Source organism: Balaenoptera physalus (genome assembly GCF_965194825.1).
Source record: "Balaenoptera physalus genome assembly, chromosome: 7".
Lineage (NCBI taxonomy): Eukaryota > Metazoa > Chordata > Mammalia > Artiodactyla > Balaenopteridae > Balaenoptera > Balaenoptera physalus.
The window spans coordinates 19,531,431-19,550,753 of NC_138886.1; the positions used below are offsets into that span (position 1 = coordinate 19,531,431).

The 19,323-nt window shown below is 42.7% G+C and overlaps 2 protein-coding genes across 16 annotated transcripts in view; one reads left to right on the forward strand and one right to left on the reverse strand.

The window, feature by feature from the left end:
- Positions 1-3,495: 3,495 nt before the first annotated feature.
- TEX48 (testis expressed 48) lies at positions 3,496-7,974 on the forward strand (the record flags this gene model as incomplete). The annotated part of the gene is made up of 3 exons (XM_082469520.1): positions 3,496-3,802; positions 5,764-5,892; positions 7,492-7,974. Coding segments are annotated over 3 exons (696 nt in total), but the record flags the coding sequence as incomplete, so codon positions are not given.
- A 118-nt stretch (positions 7,975-8,092) lies between these two features.
- The window catches only part of TMEM268 (transmembrane protein 268), a 32,899-nt gene continuing 21,668 nt past the window's right edge, over positions 8,093-19,323 (reverse strand). For 10 of the 15 annotated variants that reach the window (XM_082470446.1, XM_082470451.1, XM_082470453.1 and 7 more), the window contains one exon: positions 14,634-17,279. In XM_082470446.1, coding sequence (XP_082326572.1) covers positions 17,100-17,279 — 180 coding nt within the window. In that variant the 3' untranslated portion in view covers positions 14,634-17,099. Of the gene's footprint in view, positions 14,435-14,633; positions 17,280-19,323 lie in introns of those variants that run through there. The other 5 variants (XM_082470443.1, XM_082470442.1, XM_082470439.1 and 2 more) reach the window with 3 other exon arrangements.

Sequence of the window (19,323 nt, forward strand, 5' to 3'; positions counted from 1 at the left end):
ACATGAGTTCTTCCAATGGTCTTTCTGCTCAAAGTATATATATATATATATATATATATATATATATATATATATATATATATATATATATATATATATATATATATATATATATATATACACACACACACACACACACACACACGTGTCCTCATCCACAGGCTCCGTATTCTTTAAGAACAGAGGAACTTTTGGTCCAGGAGGGCTTAAAGTTATTTTGATTTCTAATTAATTTTTAGGACTATTTAAAAATAATCGGAAGGTCAAAGTTGACATTTCTCATTCCAATTTATTGTATCTAAGTTCACTATTTCAGGTCTGAGTCCTTTGCAAGAAAAGAAGAAAAGTTTCCCTGAAGCTGTTGGTCTACCCCAGAATGTCCTGAAGTTTATTCAGTCTCCTACTGATTCATCTTGATTTTGTTTTCAATTCTGAATCTTTGCCCAATCTACCCTTAAGAAAAAGGTTTTACCTTTTGAAATAACTTTTGAAATAATTTTAAGTGGTGCATTTTCTGTGTTTCTTAACTTCTCAAGCCCTTAATTTTTTGGAATTATGCATAGATGGGTTATTTAAATCTTCTGGTCTTTTCCATCCTGCTGCTTTTAAACATTTTCCCCCATTGTTGAAGGTTAAAAATTAAGTTAACTAATTGATACAAATGTGGTAGTCCAGGGCAATAAGTAACTGAATAACAGAATCCTGAACTAGACAGCAACTTTCTGTTGTTCCAAAATTTGAGATGATTTTAAATATTTCTCCTCAATTCAGCTCTCACCCAGGGTTTAAATTCAACTTCTCTGGATCCACCTTCTGGTACAGGAGTTTTAGGGGAATATTGTGCAATGTTTTGTTCTCTTTTCTAGAGAAATGCCCCATGAAGAAAGTTTATTTAGGTAGTTAGGGAAAGGAACAAGAGAAGTTTAAGTGGGTGGTAGAGATAAAGCTAGGTGGAGAGAGGGAGACATGCAATGCAAGTAGGTTTCAGGTTTGAGTAGTAAGATTTTTTCTTCTTCTTTCTGGGGCGAGAGCATATCAATCAAAGAAGCCCTCTATTGAGTGTTTGGTGTTTTTGTCCTCTCTCTTTTCTACCGCCCCTCTTAAATCTATTATTTTTGACACTGAAAGTTTGCCATAATGGCCATTGTAATTTTAAGTCATCTAGCAAAATTTTGCCATTAATTAAGATAAGCACATCAGAGTACATTCAGTGAGAGTATATATACAAAGCAAGAGTATTTCCAGGAAGAGGAAGCAACTTTAATGCAGCTGAGACCATGACAAACAGGAAAGAATACACTACAGTTAGTCAAAAGTTTGTACTATGCATGACATCTTGAATTCCTTGGCCAAGGAGAACGTAAAAGGCTTCATATGATCAACGCCCTGGAAATCACTAACTCCAAAATACAGGCTGAGAAAAGTGACTTTTCATTGCTTTACCAACACAGACGTGCTCATGAAGGTTTGGAGAGACCCAAGGCAAAGGTTTAGCAATTTCCTTTACACAAACTGACCACCAATCTAACAGACCTCCAACCATTAGTTCCCGGGGCTGCCTGGCGGTGGAGGCAGGTCAGACTTATGTTTTCATTTCTTCCTTATGAAGCATTTCCTTCTACACTCAATATACATAAGGCAGTCTAGAACAAAACAAAATCCCATGAAGCAAGAGTTTATATAAGTAGATGAAGATTGAAACTATAGCAAGCAGCAGAAGAATCAGCGTATTAATGGTAAGCATATTTGCTAAATGGTGCATCTCCAAAACAAAAGATCTAATTGCCTTATATTAATTTCCATTTGTTTATAAATCCTAAGAAAATAAATTCATTAAAGAGAGCTCAGCGAAATATGTCATAGCTCAAATTATGATGAGAAACTCACTTGACAGCAGATCCAAAGGACTATTGGAGATTGAAGCTAAATGGGCCCAGAAAGTACCCCTGTTGGTCCAAGGATCCCACACAGTAGCGACATCGTATGTGTCTAGTCTGCTCGCTGTATCTAGCCACAGTATATAAATTGTGCTATACTGAATAGCTTATGTGCAGGAAGTTAGAGATTTTGTATTAATTATTAAGAAGTCAAGGGTAAGGGCTTCCCTGGTGGCGCAGTGGTTGAGAATCTGCCTGCCAATGCAGGGGACACGGGTTCGAGCCCTGGTCTGGGAAGATCCCACATGCCGCGGAGCAACTAAGCCCGTGAGCCACAACTACTGAGCCTGCGCGTCTGGAGCCTGTGCTCCGCAACAAGAGAGGCCACAACAGTAAGAGGCCCGCGCACCGCAATGAAGAGTGGCCCCCACTTGCCGCAACTAGAGAAAGCCCTCGCACAGAAACACAGCCAAAATAAGTAAATAAATAAATAAATAAAAGTGAAATTCTTTAAAAAAAAAAAAAAAAGGAAGTCAAGGGTAAAAGAAACAGGAAGATCAGTTCAAAATCTATTGCCATAATTCAGGCAAGAGCTGATGGTGGCTTGGACGGTATGAGAGTAGAGAAAGTGAGAAGCAAATGCCCATGAGTGAGACAACTCACATAGTGAGTTGGGTATTGTGAGAAGAATTTCCTACAAGGGGGTTTTGCCCTTTAAGAAAGGGAAGGGAAAACAGGAAGCATTCAGAGACCTGGAAAAGTTGATACACAGTGAAAGGACTTTGGGATGAAAACAAGGCCTTGTAATTCTGGACCACCCAAACTAGGAAGATCCTTGAAGAGATCATCTAACCTAACTTCCTCTTATTATTGATGAGAAGCCTGAGACACAGAGATAAGCATGGACTTACTCAAAGCCATACAGCAAGTTGGTGGCAGAACCAGGACCTACATCTATAAGACTGTGCTTCATCACCATGTTCTCATGGGACCTGGACCAGCTAGAATAGTTTGGAGCCAATGAGCTACATGAAGGGAAGGGAAAGGAAATGCAATGACCACTGACTGGGCACTTTGTGTACCCATCACCATAGGGGTCAATTTTCATATGTTTAAACCTTTACTTTTTGCAAAGTAGGCACTGCTTTTCCCATTTTCCACATGATAAAAGTGAGGCTCGAGAAGGTTAAGGAACCTACCCCTAGAAATGGGGTAGAATACAGATCTCTTTAGAAGTCAAGCATGTTTATGTGGATTTCTGCATGGGCTGGGATTCTGCTATAGTGGGATCCTACCTGGAGCATGAGCACAGGTAAAGGGCTGGCACTTTTCATCCACAGTCTTATGTTTATTTAGGAAACAGCCCTGCCCAGGGAACCGGGCTCAAATTCAAGATCGGTTGATTCAATAAGGCACCCCTGCAAGCAAAGCTGGAAGAATAGGGGCTTCAACTCCTTTCCATGGGTAAGAAAATTTTGTATAAAATAGGGATAGTGACCTTAAGAGAGAGCAACCTAGGCTGAAGGGCTTGGACCTGCTGGCTGTGGGGAGCTACAAGAGATTTGGGAGAGGGAAGTGTTATTATACTTTGGGAGAAGCTGACCCTGTATGACCCACCCCCATCACAGTAAATTTCCAATGGGGCATCTGGAATTCAGGCCCCAGAACCCAAGGCCCCATTCCTTTCTTTCATACAGCAGCCCACCAAAACCTGGCCTCGAAGATCTTCTGTTTATGCTGCAAATGCTGTGAGGAACCCAATGCCACAGATGACTCCAAGATCCCCAGTCAAACTCAAGAGCTTCAGCCATCAAAGCATGGTAGGTACCAGGCGAAAACACCCTGCCTGGCCTCTCGAGGCTTCATTTTGCTCATCCCCCTTCCTGCTGAGATACCCTCAGATTTCCTTCAACTTTTGATTGAATAATTCCAACCTAAAATGAAGTGAAGATTGGGTGGCTAAGTACCCAAATCAATAAACAATAGAGCTTAAAAATCTTGAAACTTAAAGTGCGATTCATGAATCAGCAACATCGGCATCACCTGGGAGCTTGTTAAAGCTGCACTTTCAGACCCTGCTCCAGTCCTACTGAATCAAAACCTACGTTTTAACATGACCCACAGGGAAACCTGAACATACATCACAGTCTGAGAATCTCTTGTCTAAAGACTATAAAGATAGCAGTTAAGAACCCTGCCTTTGGGGCTGGGGTTAGATTCAATCAGCTCTGCCACAGAATTGGGCAAGTCACTTACCCTTTCTCTCTGAGCGTCAGTGTCCCTACCTGTAAAATGGGGATATCCACACTGTATTATTACTTTTCAGGATCACTGGGAGGATTAAATGAGGGAATATATAGAAGCACCAAGCACAGGGCTTGCACTAGGTAGGCATTCAACAAAGGTCAACAAATGGAAACTATAGTATATAGGTATTGGCCAGGATAGGATAGGCTCTGCTGCTAAAACAAATATGCCTTTAAATCTCAATCATTTACAAAACGAAAGTGTATTTCTTGCTCATGCAAAGTCTATTAGACGTCTTTTTTCATCTTTAGTCAGAGCATCTGGAACACACAGTTTCCAAGGCAACCATGTATAAGAGGAGAGAGAGAGGGAGAGAAGGCATCCTGACCTTCAGTTTGTAATTACATCCTTCTTGATGATCCAGGACAAAAGGTCATAGTGGAGAAGACTGGGGGTCAAAATCAGCAAATTCAGACAGAAAAAAAAAAAGAAGCATTATTGTCAAGATCAGGCAAAGCTAGGACTGACAAACACACAGTTGGGCGGTGAGTGGTGGGGTCAGGGAGGCTGGTCAGGCAGCTGGCACAATCCCACTAGGAGACAGGACAGTTCAATGGCAGGAAAAAAATTCTCATGGCATATTTAGCCAGAAATCCATAGCAGGGGCCTTTAAAATACTTCCCCTGAAAATAATTTCACGATAAAAACCAAGAAACTTAAAAATGTCAGTCCCTTTTTCCAAGATGATAATAATGATAATTACTGAGCCCCAATTACATGCAAGGCACTGTCTACGCACAAGGGACCCAGCTGTGATCAGATAAGTCCCCTACTGTTTCAGAGCTTACACACTAGAAAAGTGATCTTATTTAATCTCTGTAATAACTCTAAGAAGTGGACCTGATTATCCAGAATGGATATATCATTTTGCAGGTCTGAAAACACAGACAGAGAGAGGTGAAGCAATTTGTTCAAGGTTTGCGGCTAGAAAAGGATAGTCATTTATTACAGAATACAGCTTAGTCTGTTGACAAGATTGTATGTTATTCTTTTAAGAATCTAGGAGTATGTCAAAACAAAGCCTTATATACAACAGTGGTCATCACAATGGCATTTATGGTAGTGAAATTTGAAAGCAGTCTAAACACCCAACAATAGAACATTGGTTAAATAAATCCTGAATTATCCATAAAATTCTTAAAATTTAGTGACATGAGAAAAATGTTTATGATAGGTACAAAGTAAAATGCATGCATAATATACAGGATGTGATGGACTATGTAAAAATATGCATAGGCAAACACTGGAACTGTGATCATATCTGAGGGGAGGGGTGTTTGGGGCATTTTTTCCTACTTCATATTCTTCAATATTTCCTAGCTTTTCTATAATGGGTATGCATTATATTTATAAACAGGAAAAAAGTAAACTTTATATTTTAAAAAGAATACATATTTTGAATCCAGTGCCTGCTTATGAGGCAGAGAACTCAGAAGACTAGAGGACGCAGACTCAGGTACTCCCCACCCCACAATAATCACCACTGGTCCATGTGCCCTGCTCCAGTTGGCAAAACGCCTTCACCTCTGGTACCTCCTCTGAGCCTCCCCACATGACCACGTGGAATTACCACTGCCAGGTCTGCAGAAGGATGAGCTTGACGGACAAAATCTCAAGCAAGATAATGAAGCGTCCCGTGTGATTTTGGGAAAATCCCTGCTCCATCCAGAAAAGAGGACCTCCTATTTCAGCAGCAGTGAGTTTGAGGGTGAGCTCCAAACTGGGGTCCTAACACTGACCAGGAACCTCTGGGGGAGGGGGCCTTGTCCTAATGACCAAACCCCAATTTGATATTGAGCTAAGTGGGGTGACAGGAGTGGCAGGACTGCTGCCTTCAGGAAGCTGCAGTTACATTCTAGGACACACTGGACAGGGTCCAGGGGTCTAAGACCTGGCTGCAGGACCCTCTGAGCTGGGAATTACATGAGGAGCAGGAGGTCTGGGAAGAAAGAACACATATCCATGCTTTCCTTCTAAGCCCTTGTGGCATTGTCTTCTATGTGTATTGCATGTGATTGTTTGCTTAATGTCTGCTTCGGCCACCAGACCGTAAGTTCCAGGAGGGCAGGGCCTACATCACTTTTGTTCCTCCAAACTCAACCAGGTACATGGCAAATAAACATGCCAGAAAATGCTTGTGGATTGAGCGTAGTCCAGTGGGGGGAGAAATGCCTCTGGTTCCTGGGCTGTAGCCACATCCAGGAAGGAGAAATGCAGCCCCATTGATGGGCACCAACGCTGTACCCAGGTGACCTCACACAGCTCACAACCACCCTGTTAGGCTGGCTGTTGAGAGGTGAGCGTCATCCAGCCCAGTCACTTCAGAATTCTCGTAACAGCTAAACCCTCCTGGCAAACAAAATTTCAAAGTCCAATTTCTATAAAAAATCAAAGGGGTGGGGCTTCCCTGGTGGCACAGTGGTTGAGAATCTGCCTGCCAATGCAGGGGACACGGGTTCGAGCCCTGGTCTGGGAAGATCCCACATGCCACGGAGCAACTGGGCCCGTGAGCCACAATTACTGAGCCTGCACGTCTGGAGCCTGTGCTCCGCAACAAGAGAGGCCGCAACAGTGAGAGGCCTGCGCACCGCGATGAAGAGTGGCCCCCGCTTGCCGCAACTAGAGAAAGCCCTCGCACAGAAACGAAGACCCAACACAGCCAAAAATTAAAATTAATTAATTAATTAATTTTTTAAAAAAGCTAATTATAACAACAAACGCTTTAAAAAAAATCAAAGGGGTCCTGCTCTACTCGAATTGGGGGTGAGGGTCTGGAAGCCCCCCTAGCTCCCCTCCCCCCACAGGGCTCCATGGAGCATAGTTTAAAAACCTCCCTCTCTATGGACTTGAGGACACGGGGAGGGGGAAGGGTAAGCTGGGATGAAGTGAGAGAGTAGCACTGACATATACACACTACCAAATGTAAAGTAGCTAGCTAGTGGGAAGCAGCCGCATAGCACAGGGAGATCAGCTCGGTGCTTTGTGACTACCTAGAAGGGTGGGATAGGGAGGGTGGGAGGGAGACGCAAGAGGGAGGGGATATGGGGATATATGTATATGTATAGCTGATTCACTTTGTTATACAGCAGAAACTAACACAACATTGTAAAGCAATTATACTCCAATAAAGATGTTAAAAAAAAAATAAACCCACCTCTCACTGTATAGAGAAGGCTTTGGCCCACAGTGGGAAGGGACTTTCCAAAGGCCCAGCAGAGAGTGGTGTTAACGTCAGAACCATCATGGGCCCAATTCTTCTATTTTCCAGCCACTGCACTTTGCAAGACACCCTGCTGTCACTGAATGCTCCAATGGGGTACCAATGCGTCCCAGGCCAGGATCCACGTGGCTCACATAGTATTCCAGAATCTGACAATGACCAGGGATGGAGGCGACCGGAACAGTCCACCCAGGGCCAGAGCAAAGCCTTCACTCAGTGTGATTTTTCCCTTTCTTCTTTCAGATGTGAATTCACATGTTTCCAAAAGAGGATTTCACAAGAGAAACCCAAGCCGCTACTCCCAGGATCGCTGGCCGTACCAGCCATGCCTCATTGGGAGACCCTGAACATTCTAGACGGCAGCCCCCTCGCAGGTCTCCGAGGCTGCACGGCTGCTGGAGGGTCTCCGGCAGGAAGGGGGCGGTGAACAGGGGCCATGAAGACTGATTCGGAAACTCCCCAGAGGAGGAGAAGACATCTGAGCCATCCCTGTGCCGCCAGCAAGAGTCACTTCAGCTCCCGGAGAAGCCACTGTGGAGGAGCTGCCTCCAATTAAAGTCCTTAGTTGCATCTTAGGCCTGTGTCCCTCCTCTTTTGCCCTCTCCCAGCCCTACTTCTGAGATTCCCTTGAATATAGAACAATTACAATTAGGCATCTCTTATTAAGAAATGAGGTCTGATTCTAAAACACTTTCGGTCACTCCTTACCAACCTAACGAAGTACTTAGGAGAGGCTGGTCAGCAATGGGCAGCTATAAATAGATGCTGTAATAACTGTCCAGAGCTTGAGGGCACAATACTGCTCGCCTACTGTGGGACTCAATTTGGTGCTCAGGGTCATAGTGAACAGTGGGGCAGGTAGTGCACAACTCTACAACCAGCAGCCCTATAGTGCAATGCACAGCCCATGCAGTTGTAGAAAGCTGTTTGTGCTAAAACGCAGAGCATGCAAACGTAACATGCAGGACACCCCAAGTGGCTTCAGCTTTAGCCAGGGAACCAGGCACAGAAGCATATCACTTCACCTTATAGACAACAACTGGGAAACAATAACAATGGGGAATTTTGCAACCAACTTGGGGATTTGGGGAAGGCTTCCTGGAAGAGATGGTGCTTGAGTTTTTTGAAAGTTGAAAGGGAATTAGCCAAGCAAAGAGGAGAGGGGAATGGTATTCCAGAAGGAGGGAACAGAATAAGCAAATCTGGAAAACAGAAACACAAGCTGGTAGGAGTATAAAGTAGTGAACTTCGATGCTTGGAAAGACAAAAGTGAAAACCTGAGCCAGGGTGTTGGGAGAGGTGAGGGGGACAGAGCTTTAAGAGCCTCGTATCCAGAAAAAGAAAGTTGGACTCTATCCAGAAGGTAATGGGGAGCCAGGGAAGGTAATGTTCAGGCAACAAAGTGACATAGCCATATTTCTGGTTTTTGCAATATGAACACGGTGAGTTGTTAAGACAATACATTAGCACTCCCTGTGTCTGCCCCCAGCACTGAAGAGGAGAATAAAGGAAGATGATGTCTTATACCACAATATTCTAGATTAAGATTCACACCTACAGTGGAAAGCCCATCCTGGCTGCAATTTGAAGGATGTGCAATTTGAAGAAGTGTGAGCAATAACGATAACAGCAGTGTATAAATCTGGTATATTACTCTTCTAAATGCTTTATAAATATCAACTCACTTAGCATAATAACCCAACAAGGATAGTACTGTTACTACTCTGGTTTTACAAATTAGGAAACTGAGACACAGAGAACTTAAATAAGTCTCTGAAGATTACACTAATAGTAAATGGCAGAGCTGAGACTTGAACCCAGGACACCTGATTCCAGAATTGATACTCTTAACCAACCAGTTATGCTGCCTTCACAATGATGGTAGAATGACATTCAGTGATTGCTTTTGGCTCCAAATTGACAGTTCATTGCCTGTTCTTCAAAACTGGAGTTGGGCCCTTTAAATCTTTTTCTCTTGGCAGCTAGTGCAATGTTAGGCTTCGTCAGTAGGGGGTGCTGGAGATACTGGAAGAGGAAGGGCTTTCCGTCTGTTCTGGGGAGCTCACTTAGCAGGGAGCAGCACATGTAGCTCCTTGGGTATCTGGCTCTGGCAGTTCACATGGCTTCTCCAGCACCTAGATCCTGCTGTATATGGTGGTCAGCAGCACTTAGCAGCCAGCAGCTTCTCCCAGTGACTTCCCCCCAACAAATGGGGTAGTGCCGCCACCTCTCTGTGATAGCTTTCCCTAGCACCTTAGAGGGCAGATTTCTAGAACATTCTGTCAACATGGCATCTCAGAGACTTCCCTGCATCCAGTGGGCCACAGCCATGTCCTTCCCAAGATCCATATCTCAGCTGGAGATGCAGCGGGGGGCGGGGGGGCTCTTCCTTGGGGGCTCTATCTCAGCCCTGTGGTGGTGGCTATGCGTTAGACCTGTTATTTCTGTATTCTTTACAGGATCTTACTTCTTATTCACCAATCCATTATTTCAACTCCCTGTTAAAGTTAATAATTCTTTATATTAAACTTCTTATATTCAAATTACTGTGCGCTTTCTGTCTTCTGATTGGCCCCTAACTGATACAGACATCCAAAAAGAGGCTGCCTAGGCAATCAGGACAGACAGTGATGTAGGTGTGAACTAGGTCAGCATCCCTAAGATGGAGATGAGAGCCCCAAGTTACAAAATGTATCTCAGGTAAAGCTGGCCAATTCTAACTCAGAACCATACAGAGAAGAAGATTCTGCAAAATGAAGTTCTTGACTTCTTTCGCAATGCAGAGAACTGAGAAGGGGGTGGTGGTGAGGCCAAGTTGAGCACACACAGGAGGTCATCTCATCTTGGGCTGTGTCAAGCTAAAGGAGTCTGTGGGACATCCAAGTGGCCACATCCAGAAGGAGGTTAGAAATATGTAGCAGGTAAAGTTAAAAGAACAATGGCTGAAAGGAAACAAGGGAACCTCCAGAAAACCCTATGTTCCTTATGTCTTGGAACTGTTTCCTGCAACAGATACAGCAGGTGCTTTGCACATAAAAGATGCTCCTTAAATGTCACCTCCTGCATTTAGAAGCCACTTCACAGAAAGATGGGGGGAGGCTCACATCCTATGAATTTGTCAAAGGGCTCTTGGCCTCAGGGTGATATGTTTCTTTAGAGGATTTTCAAATAATAACAATAAAAATAGTAATGGAAGCCACAGCTGGACCTTACCTCTGACTATGGCAAACCAGCTGGTATCAGACCAATCTTCCTACTGAGAGCAGTTTAAAAGGCTGTAGTTTCTTTTTCTTAAATCTGTCCGAATATGTCAAAGAGCTACCAATGCAGTGAGGACTTGAGGGGCCAAGATCCTCAAGAGGAAGAAAGTGCAGAGAGACGAAATGGACATCAAGGTCTTCTGACCTCCTCAAGGCACTTGCCAACTCCTAAAAAGAGTCTAAAAGGCTGAAGAACTGGGCAGAGCTTTCAGTAGACTCACAGCTTAGAGGCTGAGGGCTCACCCTGGAGGAAGAGGATTGGCTGTTAAAAGTTTTTAAAATACGTTTCCAGTTAAAACCTCTGAAGAGCTAGAACCTGCAAATCAGTGCTAACCAGAAATATACTAAGTCTTACTAGGACTAAACCCGGAGTCAAACTATCCCAACTTTACTTTTCTCAGAAGCAAAAGTAAATCCTTTCTGAAGGAATACCCAGAGTCTTGTACATCTCTTCAATGTTTCATTTTTTAAAAGTGTCTAGCATTCAATAAAAAATTACCAGGAATACCAGAAGATAGGACCAACTGACCAAAAAACCAAAAGGAACATACTTACAGAAGAGCCAGATATTGGAGTCAGCAGATGTGGACTTTAAAATATTGAAGAAAACAGATGACAAGATGGATAATTTCATCTGAGAACTGTAAACTATTTTAAAAAATCAATTAAAAATTATAGGACAATATTACAATAGCTGAAATTAAGAACTCAATTCAAAGGATTAACAACTGAGTAAACATAACTGAGGGTAAGAGTAATGAAGTGGAAGATAAACCAGTAAAAAATATTCAGACTGAATCATGAAAAATACTGTATCACAGATTCAAGATGTGCTACGAATCCCAAACAGGATAAATACAAAGAAAGTTATACCTAGGCACATCAAAATACAATTACTGAAACCCAAAGCAAAGAGAAAATTTTAAGAACAGCAACAAGACTGATAATTGACTTCACAACTAATGAAAGCCAATGACATCTTCCAAAGGTTGAAAAGAACCCAAAAAACCTGTAGTACTCTAGAATTATTGACTTACCAAAAACTTCCTTCAAAAATAAAAACACAATAGAGACCTCTCAGCAAACAAAAACCCAATCTGTCACCAGAAGATCTGTACTGGAAGGAAGATACTAAAGGTACTTCTAAATATAAATAACACTATTCTAAAGAAAAATTCCAAAGGTAGTTTCAGGAGTAGGTGAATGATTCTAGACAAATGTGTGGAAATGCAGGAAGGGATAAAGAGTAATAACAAAGTAATAAATGAAGAATAATAAAAAGTAAACATGTGGATAAACCTAAATGAACACTGACTATACAAAGCATTAATAATAATGTCTGTTGTGGTTTAAAATATAGCAAGAATTGAAATCCATGATAACAAGACCACCACAGACAGAAAGGTGAAAGAGTTCTAAGGTCTTTGGATTATCCAGAAAGTGATAGAAGGATCCTCTTATAATAGAATTGAATAAGTGCAGGATGCATGTTGTAATCTAGGGTAACCACTAAGAGAAAAGAATACATACCTCACAAGCTATTAGAAGAGAAATTATACAAATCACAAAAACTTAATGCAAAAGAAGGCAAAAATAGTACAGAAAAAAGAACACAGAAGGGGAGGACCAATAGAAAGTAAACAGTAAGATGGAACATTTAGGCCCAAAACTATCTAATATATCAGGAAACACACTAGACATAGCATAGTAAATACTCCAGTTAAAAAACAGACTGAATTTTTTTAATCCCATACGTTCACAAGAAGAGCACCATAAATATAAGGATGCAGATAAGTTGAAGGTAAAAGGATGAACAGATATACTACGTAATCACCAATCAAAAGAAAGCTAATGGGGCTTCCCTGGTGGCACAGTGGTTAAGAATCCACCTGCCAATGCAGGGGACACGGGTCCGATCCCTGGTCCAGGAAGATCCCACATGCCGTGGAGCAACTAAGCCTGTGCGCCGCAACTACTGAGCCTGCACTCTAGAGCCCACGAGCCACAACTACTAAAGCCCGTGCACCAAGAGCCCATGCTCCGCAACAAGAGAAGCCACCTCAATGAGAAGCCCACCCACGACAACAAAGAGTAGCCCCTGCTAGTCGCAACTAGAGAAAGCCCGCACGCAGCAACAAAGACCCAACACAGCCAAAAATAAATAAATAAATAAAATCTATTTAAAAAAAAAAAAAAAGAAAGCTAATGTATCAGACAAAGTAGATTTTAAGGCAAAAATCTACTAAAGAGGGATATTTCATAAAGATAAAAGGGTCAAACCATCAGGCAGTTCTAATAATTCTAAATTTGCATGCATGGAATAACAGAGCAAAACTTGTCAGAAGTGAATTAAAATATACGTTCACACAAAAACTTGTACACAGTTGTTCATAGCAGCATTATTCATAATAGCCAAAAAGTAGATTTGATGAATAACCCAGCTGGATGAATGGATAGACAAAATCTGCTCTATCCGTGCAATGGAATATTATCCAACCATTAAAAAGGGATAAAGTATTGATACATGCTACAATATGGATGAATCTTGAAAACATTATGTTATGTGAAAAAGCCAGACATAAAAGGCCACAAACTGCATGATTCCATTTATGAAATGTCCAGAATGGGAAAATCCAGAGAGATAAAGTGGACCAGTGATTGTCAGGGGCTGGGGAGAGGGAGTAACGGGGTGACTACAAATGGGTAGGGGGATTTTGTGGGGGGAAGAGGTGATGAAAATGTTCTAAAATTAAACAGTGGTGATGTTTGTGCAATCTTGTGAATATACTAAAAACCACTGAATTTTATACTTTAAAATGGTGAATTTTATGGTATGTTAATTACATCTCAATTTTTTTAACTATGTAATTAAAAAAAAAAAAAACTTTGTCAAAAGTAAAAGGAGAAACAGAAAATCTACAATCCTAGCTGGAGAGTTTCCTCCCTTGGTCGCTGACAGAACCAACCAACCAAAATCAGTAAGGATATAGATTTGAATAAGGTAAGTGAAAACTCACACAAATAGACACAGGTAGAAAACAGTATGCAGCAGCTGAAGAAAAGCCATCATCAGATGACGGAGCCCTTACTATGGACCACACTATGAACCAGGCCTTGTGCTTTGCACGCATCACCTCAATTCATCTCCCTATTATCACGTGCCCCCTTAATAGATGAGGAGGAACAGAGAGGGTGAGCACCTGGCCCAAAGTCACCAACCAGCTTGTGCTTAACTTCCCTGCTAGGCTATCTTCTGGTACTGAAGTTCAGAGACATCACACTAGAAACTTTATTCACATAAATATACCCCACGGTGCTGGAGTAACTGAGGTCTGATGCAGAATGAATAAACATTAACTGTTAATGAACTACATCATCCACAAAAGCATAAGTCGGGCACCTAAAGCATTTAAGACATAGCGAGAGACAAAAAATAATAATAATAGCAACAATTTCTTGAGCGCTTACTCAAGTTTGCAACTCACAGTTGTAAGCACTTCACATTTTTTATATCATTTAATCTTCACAATCACCTGCCAGGTAGGCACACTTATCCCCATTCCACACTTGAGGACGGAGACCCAAGGATGGGAAGGACGCGGCTCCTAGGTGGCAGACCTTGGATTTGAATACATGTGACTCTAGAATCCAAGCCCTCCGCTCCCACTTCACGACATGGCACCATCTTCACCAGCTCCATGCCTGTCATCAACACAGAGCCTTGAAATGGCGCACATGTTCCTTTGTGGAATCTCATCTTCACAGCAACCCTGTGAAGTAGGCAAGACAGAGATCACAGAATTTTCTAAAAGAGGAAACTGAGGCTCAAATGCGAAGAAATGTACCTCATGGGCACACCTGAATGCCCCACCCACTGGGTGAGACCACCGGAAACTCTAAAGAGAAGAAAAGGCAGGAAACAACACATCAAGGGTCCTTTAAGGAAGCCGTAAAATGGAAAAACTGCTGTTTTGTCAACACACACACATTTTTATTCTCTGTTATTATATTTACCAGGGCTTTATGGTTGGAATGATAAATATGGGCTTCTATTGATCACATTCACAGCCCACACTTCCGCTGTGGCAGGTGAGAAAGACAATGATCGCCTTCATGAATAATTCTCATTGAGCAAAGCGGGCCGCAGCATTTGTTGGCTGAAGAGAAATGCCTAAAAGAGCCATTTCCAAGGGCTGGTCTATGTACATGCTTTCTCTTCTCTGGCCCAGAGTAAGTGAACAGTCAGATTCATCTCTTACATGGTAAGTCACCCACATAATTACATTTCATCTTCACCAGATTCATTTACAGAGTGAACTGACATTCAGAGAGGTTAACCTAACCAAGGTCATACTGCTAAGAAGTAGCAGATCTGAAATGAGAATACAGCTCTCCTGCTGGCTAGGCCAGTGTTCCATCCAGAGGGGTATCAGGTCTGGGACACCTCACTTGTGTGGGTCTATAGAACCTTTCTGCATGTAGATAAAGGCATAACAGAGAGAAAGGCCAAGGGTTAAAATGGAACAGAAAAAGATGGGAATTCCCAGATCTTTGGCTTTGAAAGGGCCATTAAGAATCATCCAATCTACCCATTATACAGATGTGTAAACTGAGGACCAGCCTAAAGTCACAGAACTAAAAGTGGCAGTTGAGGACCAGAACCCCAGTCTGTGACAACTTCATCATTCAACTGAGTACAGACAGCAATTTGCAAAAGCTACTATAGAGATGACAAAGCACTCAGTCCACAGAATTTTTTTCCTTAGCAAGTCCAGGTCACGCACAAAAAGTACAAGGTGCAGTCTTTGTCCTTGAGGAGCTTATAGTCTAGCTAGAAGAATAGGTATATGCACAGGAAAACAGAATCAATAACATAAAACATCAGTAAAGGCAGCAACTACATCAAGAATTTAAAGGCCGCAGAGTCAGGAATTCCCTGGCGGTCCAGTGGTTAGGACTCGGTGTTTTCACTGTGGTGGCCTGGGTTCAATCCAAGGTTGGGGAACTACGATCCCGCAAGCCACGTGGCATGGGGAAAAAAAAAAAAAGTGAGATGATTTGGATTACTGGATTAAGAGGTAATTTTTTAAAAATAAAAATAAAAAATAAAGGAGGCAGAGAGTGGCAGGTCTGGCTATGTTGAAAGGCTTCCTGAAGGAGGGGTAAGGAAAGCTGAGCTTTAAAGCATGCATAGGAGGGAGAGGGGCAAGATAGGGAGAAGGGATAAGAGGTACAAATTACCATGTATAAAATAAATAAGCTACAAAGATATATTGTACAACACAGGGAATACAGTCAATACTTTATAATAACTATAAGTGGAGTATAACATTTAAAAATGGTGAATCACTATGTTGTACACCTGAACCTTGTATATACCTCAATTCAAAAAATTTTTTTTTACAAAAGCATGCATAGGAGTCCAGCAGATACAAAGGAACAGGTATGTCAGTCCAGGAAAAGAGTTTCAACCTATGAAGGATTTTTATGGGCGATGAAGCCAAAATTGCAGATGAAGGCCAGGTCTTAGGTGCTGGGGAGCCTTTAAATGCCAGGCTAGGGCTTTTGGATTTGGGCCTAGGGAACAACGGGTCTTCAAACTTGTTCAGAAGCAGAGCACCTGGCAGCCTCTGAGCTCTTCATGGAATTCCACAAGTGACAGATTACGCTTCACTCCAGGAGTGTTAGTGTTAAGGAACAAACTGCCATTCTCTGTCTGCAGTAGTAAACCATACCCACGAGCAAGCATGCCGTTGAACAAAATACACCCTCCAATCAGACAGGATCAGTCTCTTCCAAATATTCCCATTAGCAGTTACAGGCTGTTTGCTTCCTACTCCTGAAGGCCTGTGTGCTAGCATACAAGCCCAAGTGCCATCGTTTTTCAGAAAATGTAGGGAAAAAACAACTTAAAAACGGAGAACATTCTGAGAACTTACTTATTCACTTCAGATTGGGAAGAGGCTTCTTATCATCTAAGGGGCCCAAGGCAATGCCACAAAGAGCAGTGTCCTGAGTCTCCATCTGACAAGAAGGGGGTGGGGACAGGAGCATCACCTGAGACCAAGCTTTGGACACACGTTCAGCCCGGTCTGGTCATCTTCACATTTCCTGGGCTCTCCAGACAATGAAAGGGATGTGCGGGTGGCCCTTTCATCCACGCCCACAGTTCTCAGCAGCACAGAAAGCACCTCAGAGTGGGACCATCGGCTTCTGCAAAGGCCAGGGGTCAGTGTGGGATGTCGACAAGCCATTCTTGCGCAGGGTCCTGGAGTGAGAACAGTATTCCCAGTGCTGACATGACGGACAGCCTCAGAGTGCCCCCAGATGCTGCTCCCCTCGCCTAGGGCTCACCGTCGGCCACCATGGGCTCCTGAGGCCTCCCTGACTTCTCACCTTCAGCCTTGGAAGAAGATGAGTACCTTCGTCCCTAGGTCACCTGGCCAGGAATGGGCAGCACCCTGTGCCCAGGATGTGGGCTTCTATGAGCTGGCAGGGGCATGGAATCCTTGGAGAGTCTGTGTGTCGTGTGCCCAATGCCTGGGGGAGCTGAGAGGTCACCAGGAGCCGGATGTAGTAGCCACCAAACACTGCCAGCAGCTGCTGGGCCATTTCCTGGAAGAGGTAGGGAAGCAGAGTGAGGGCCACAGGAAAGTGTCTGAAGCACGAGGGGTACGCCAAGTGGTCCTTACACCGCTGGACCAGCAGTAATGCTCACTAGGAAGAACCCGGCAAGGCCCTCACCCGGGACAACTGCAAGATGCCTGAACTGGTCTGGAACTCCAGCTCTCAGGCTCTGTGGGGCTCCTGCAGCCTCAGTTTCCTCATCTCTGAGGTGGTAACCTAACTGCTAATAGGTGATAATAATATGCACAAAAAAGCTAGGGAGCCTCAAAGCACTAGAGAAATTACCATTGGTTTATACCAGCCAATTGTGCACACACACACACACGCACACACACACATTTTTCCAGTTTCAAGTGTCTGTGATTTTGTGAAGTACATGAGGTCAAGGTAATGCACTTGAAGAAAATCACCAGTAAATGGAGGCAGGGTTGGGGGAATACCCCTCTGACGGCAGGATTCTTCAAGTCATACACAGTAGTACCTGCTGAATTGCTTCAGACAGTACTCCTATATTAAAAGTGCTTATCAAAACTGGATTTATCACAAAAAGACAAATACGGTATGATTCCACTTATAAGAGGCACCGAGAGCAATAAATTCACAGAGACAGAAAGTAGAATGGTTGTTTTCAGGGGCTGGGTAAGGTAAAAGAATTTGTATTTAATGGGTATGTTGTTTCAATTTGGGAAGACGAAAAAGTTCTGGAGGAGGACGTAGTGATGGTTGCACAACAATGTGAATGCGCTTACTGCCAGTGCATCGTACACTTAAAAATAGTTAAGGAGGTGAATTTTATAGTCTGTATATTTTACTGCAGTGAAAAAAATTAAAAAGTGAAAAAGAGGGAAAAAAAATTTTTTAATTGTATTTAATACATGCTCTTAACACATTTGGTCTCTAAAGTTCCATCCACCTGTCTGGCAGTTGGGATTCCAACAAAGATGTTCCAGTTTCTTTTGTGGGGCATGGAAGTCTTTCACAGTACTTGCGTCCAGTCTGAAGGTAATGAAGTAAAGTGTGGGTTACACCCAGCCTGTTTATGTCAGTACAGTTAGGGATCAAGAATAGGCTTTCAAATCAAAAGGGCCAAATGGGAATGTCAGCTCAGCCACCCTGGGATGGACCCTGAGCAAAGTCACCTCACCTTGCTTAGCCCACTTCCTCATCATCAGTAAAAGACAGAAAGTCACAGCACCTTTCTGGTTGAGCTGGAGTGACGACTAAAGGCACTAATGGACAGAAAGCCCAATACCTAATGCGCAATAAATGCCATCAATATCACTACCATTATCATTATTCAAAAAGCAGAAACTCCACCTAGCATTGTAGGATCCGTGTTTCCTTGGAGTTATCCTTTGTGCTAGAAAAATGTTGAAAAGTTCAAACAGCCTACCACTTACTAACTCAGATTGGTCTTCCCGCCCATTTATTCTAAAATTGATAACATAAGAAGCAAAGAACTGTGACAAGAAAATTGGCCTCCTGAGAATCACAGGACTGGTTTCTGCCTTGGACTTTGCCACATTCTCCCTTGTTCTGCGACCTTGGGTGAGTCAGCTGACCTCTTGGAAGCTTATTTCACCCATCAAGGAAGAAGGGAAAATAATCTATACTTCAGAGGATATGCTAAAGAATTTTATGCATGATAAAAACCTGTAAAAATGTAAGAGGTCATTATAACTATTTCTCCACCTTTCGCATACACTGGGTTCCTCCTGAAATATGACAGTCTGGCCCAGGTTGAGACTTGGGCATTGTTTGTATTTTCCTTTGCTATTCTATAAGGGCAGCTACTTTAAAAACATGTGCACACACACTGAGACTTGATATTCATGACAGGAAATTGTATTACTATTGGTTTGAATGAATTTGAAAAAATAATTTAAAAGACCCATCATAGTTAATAAGCTATTTCACATAAACCCAGACATGCATGCACAAGAAAGAACGTGATCTTATCAATCTGTTCAGGTCTTTGAAGAGATGAATATATTTATCATTTTCTCTCATAACGGTCCTATTTGCAGGTCCC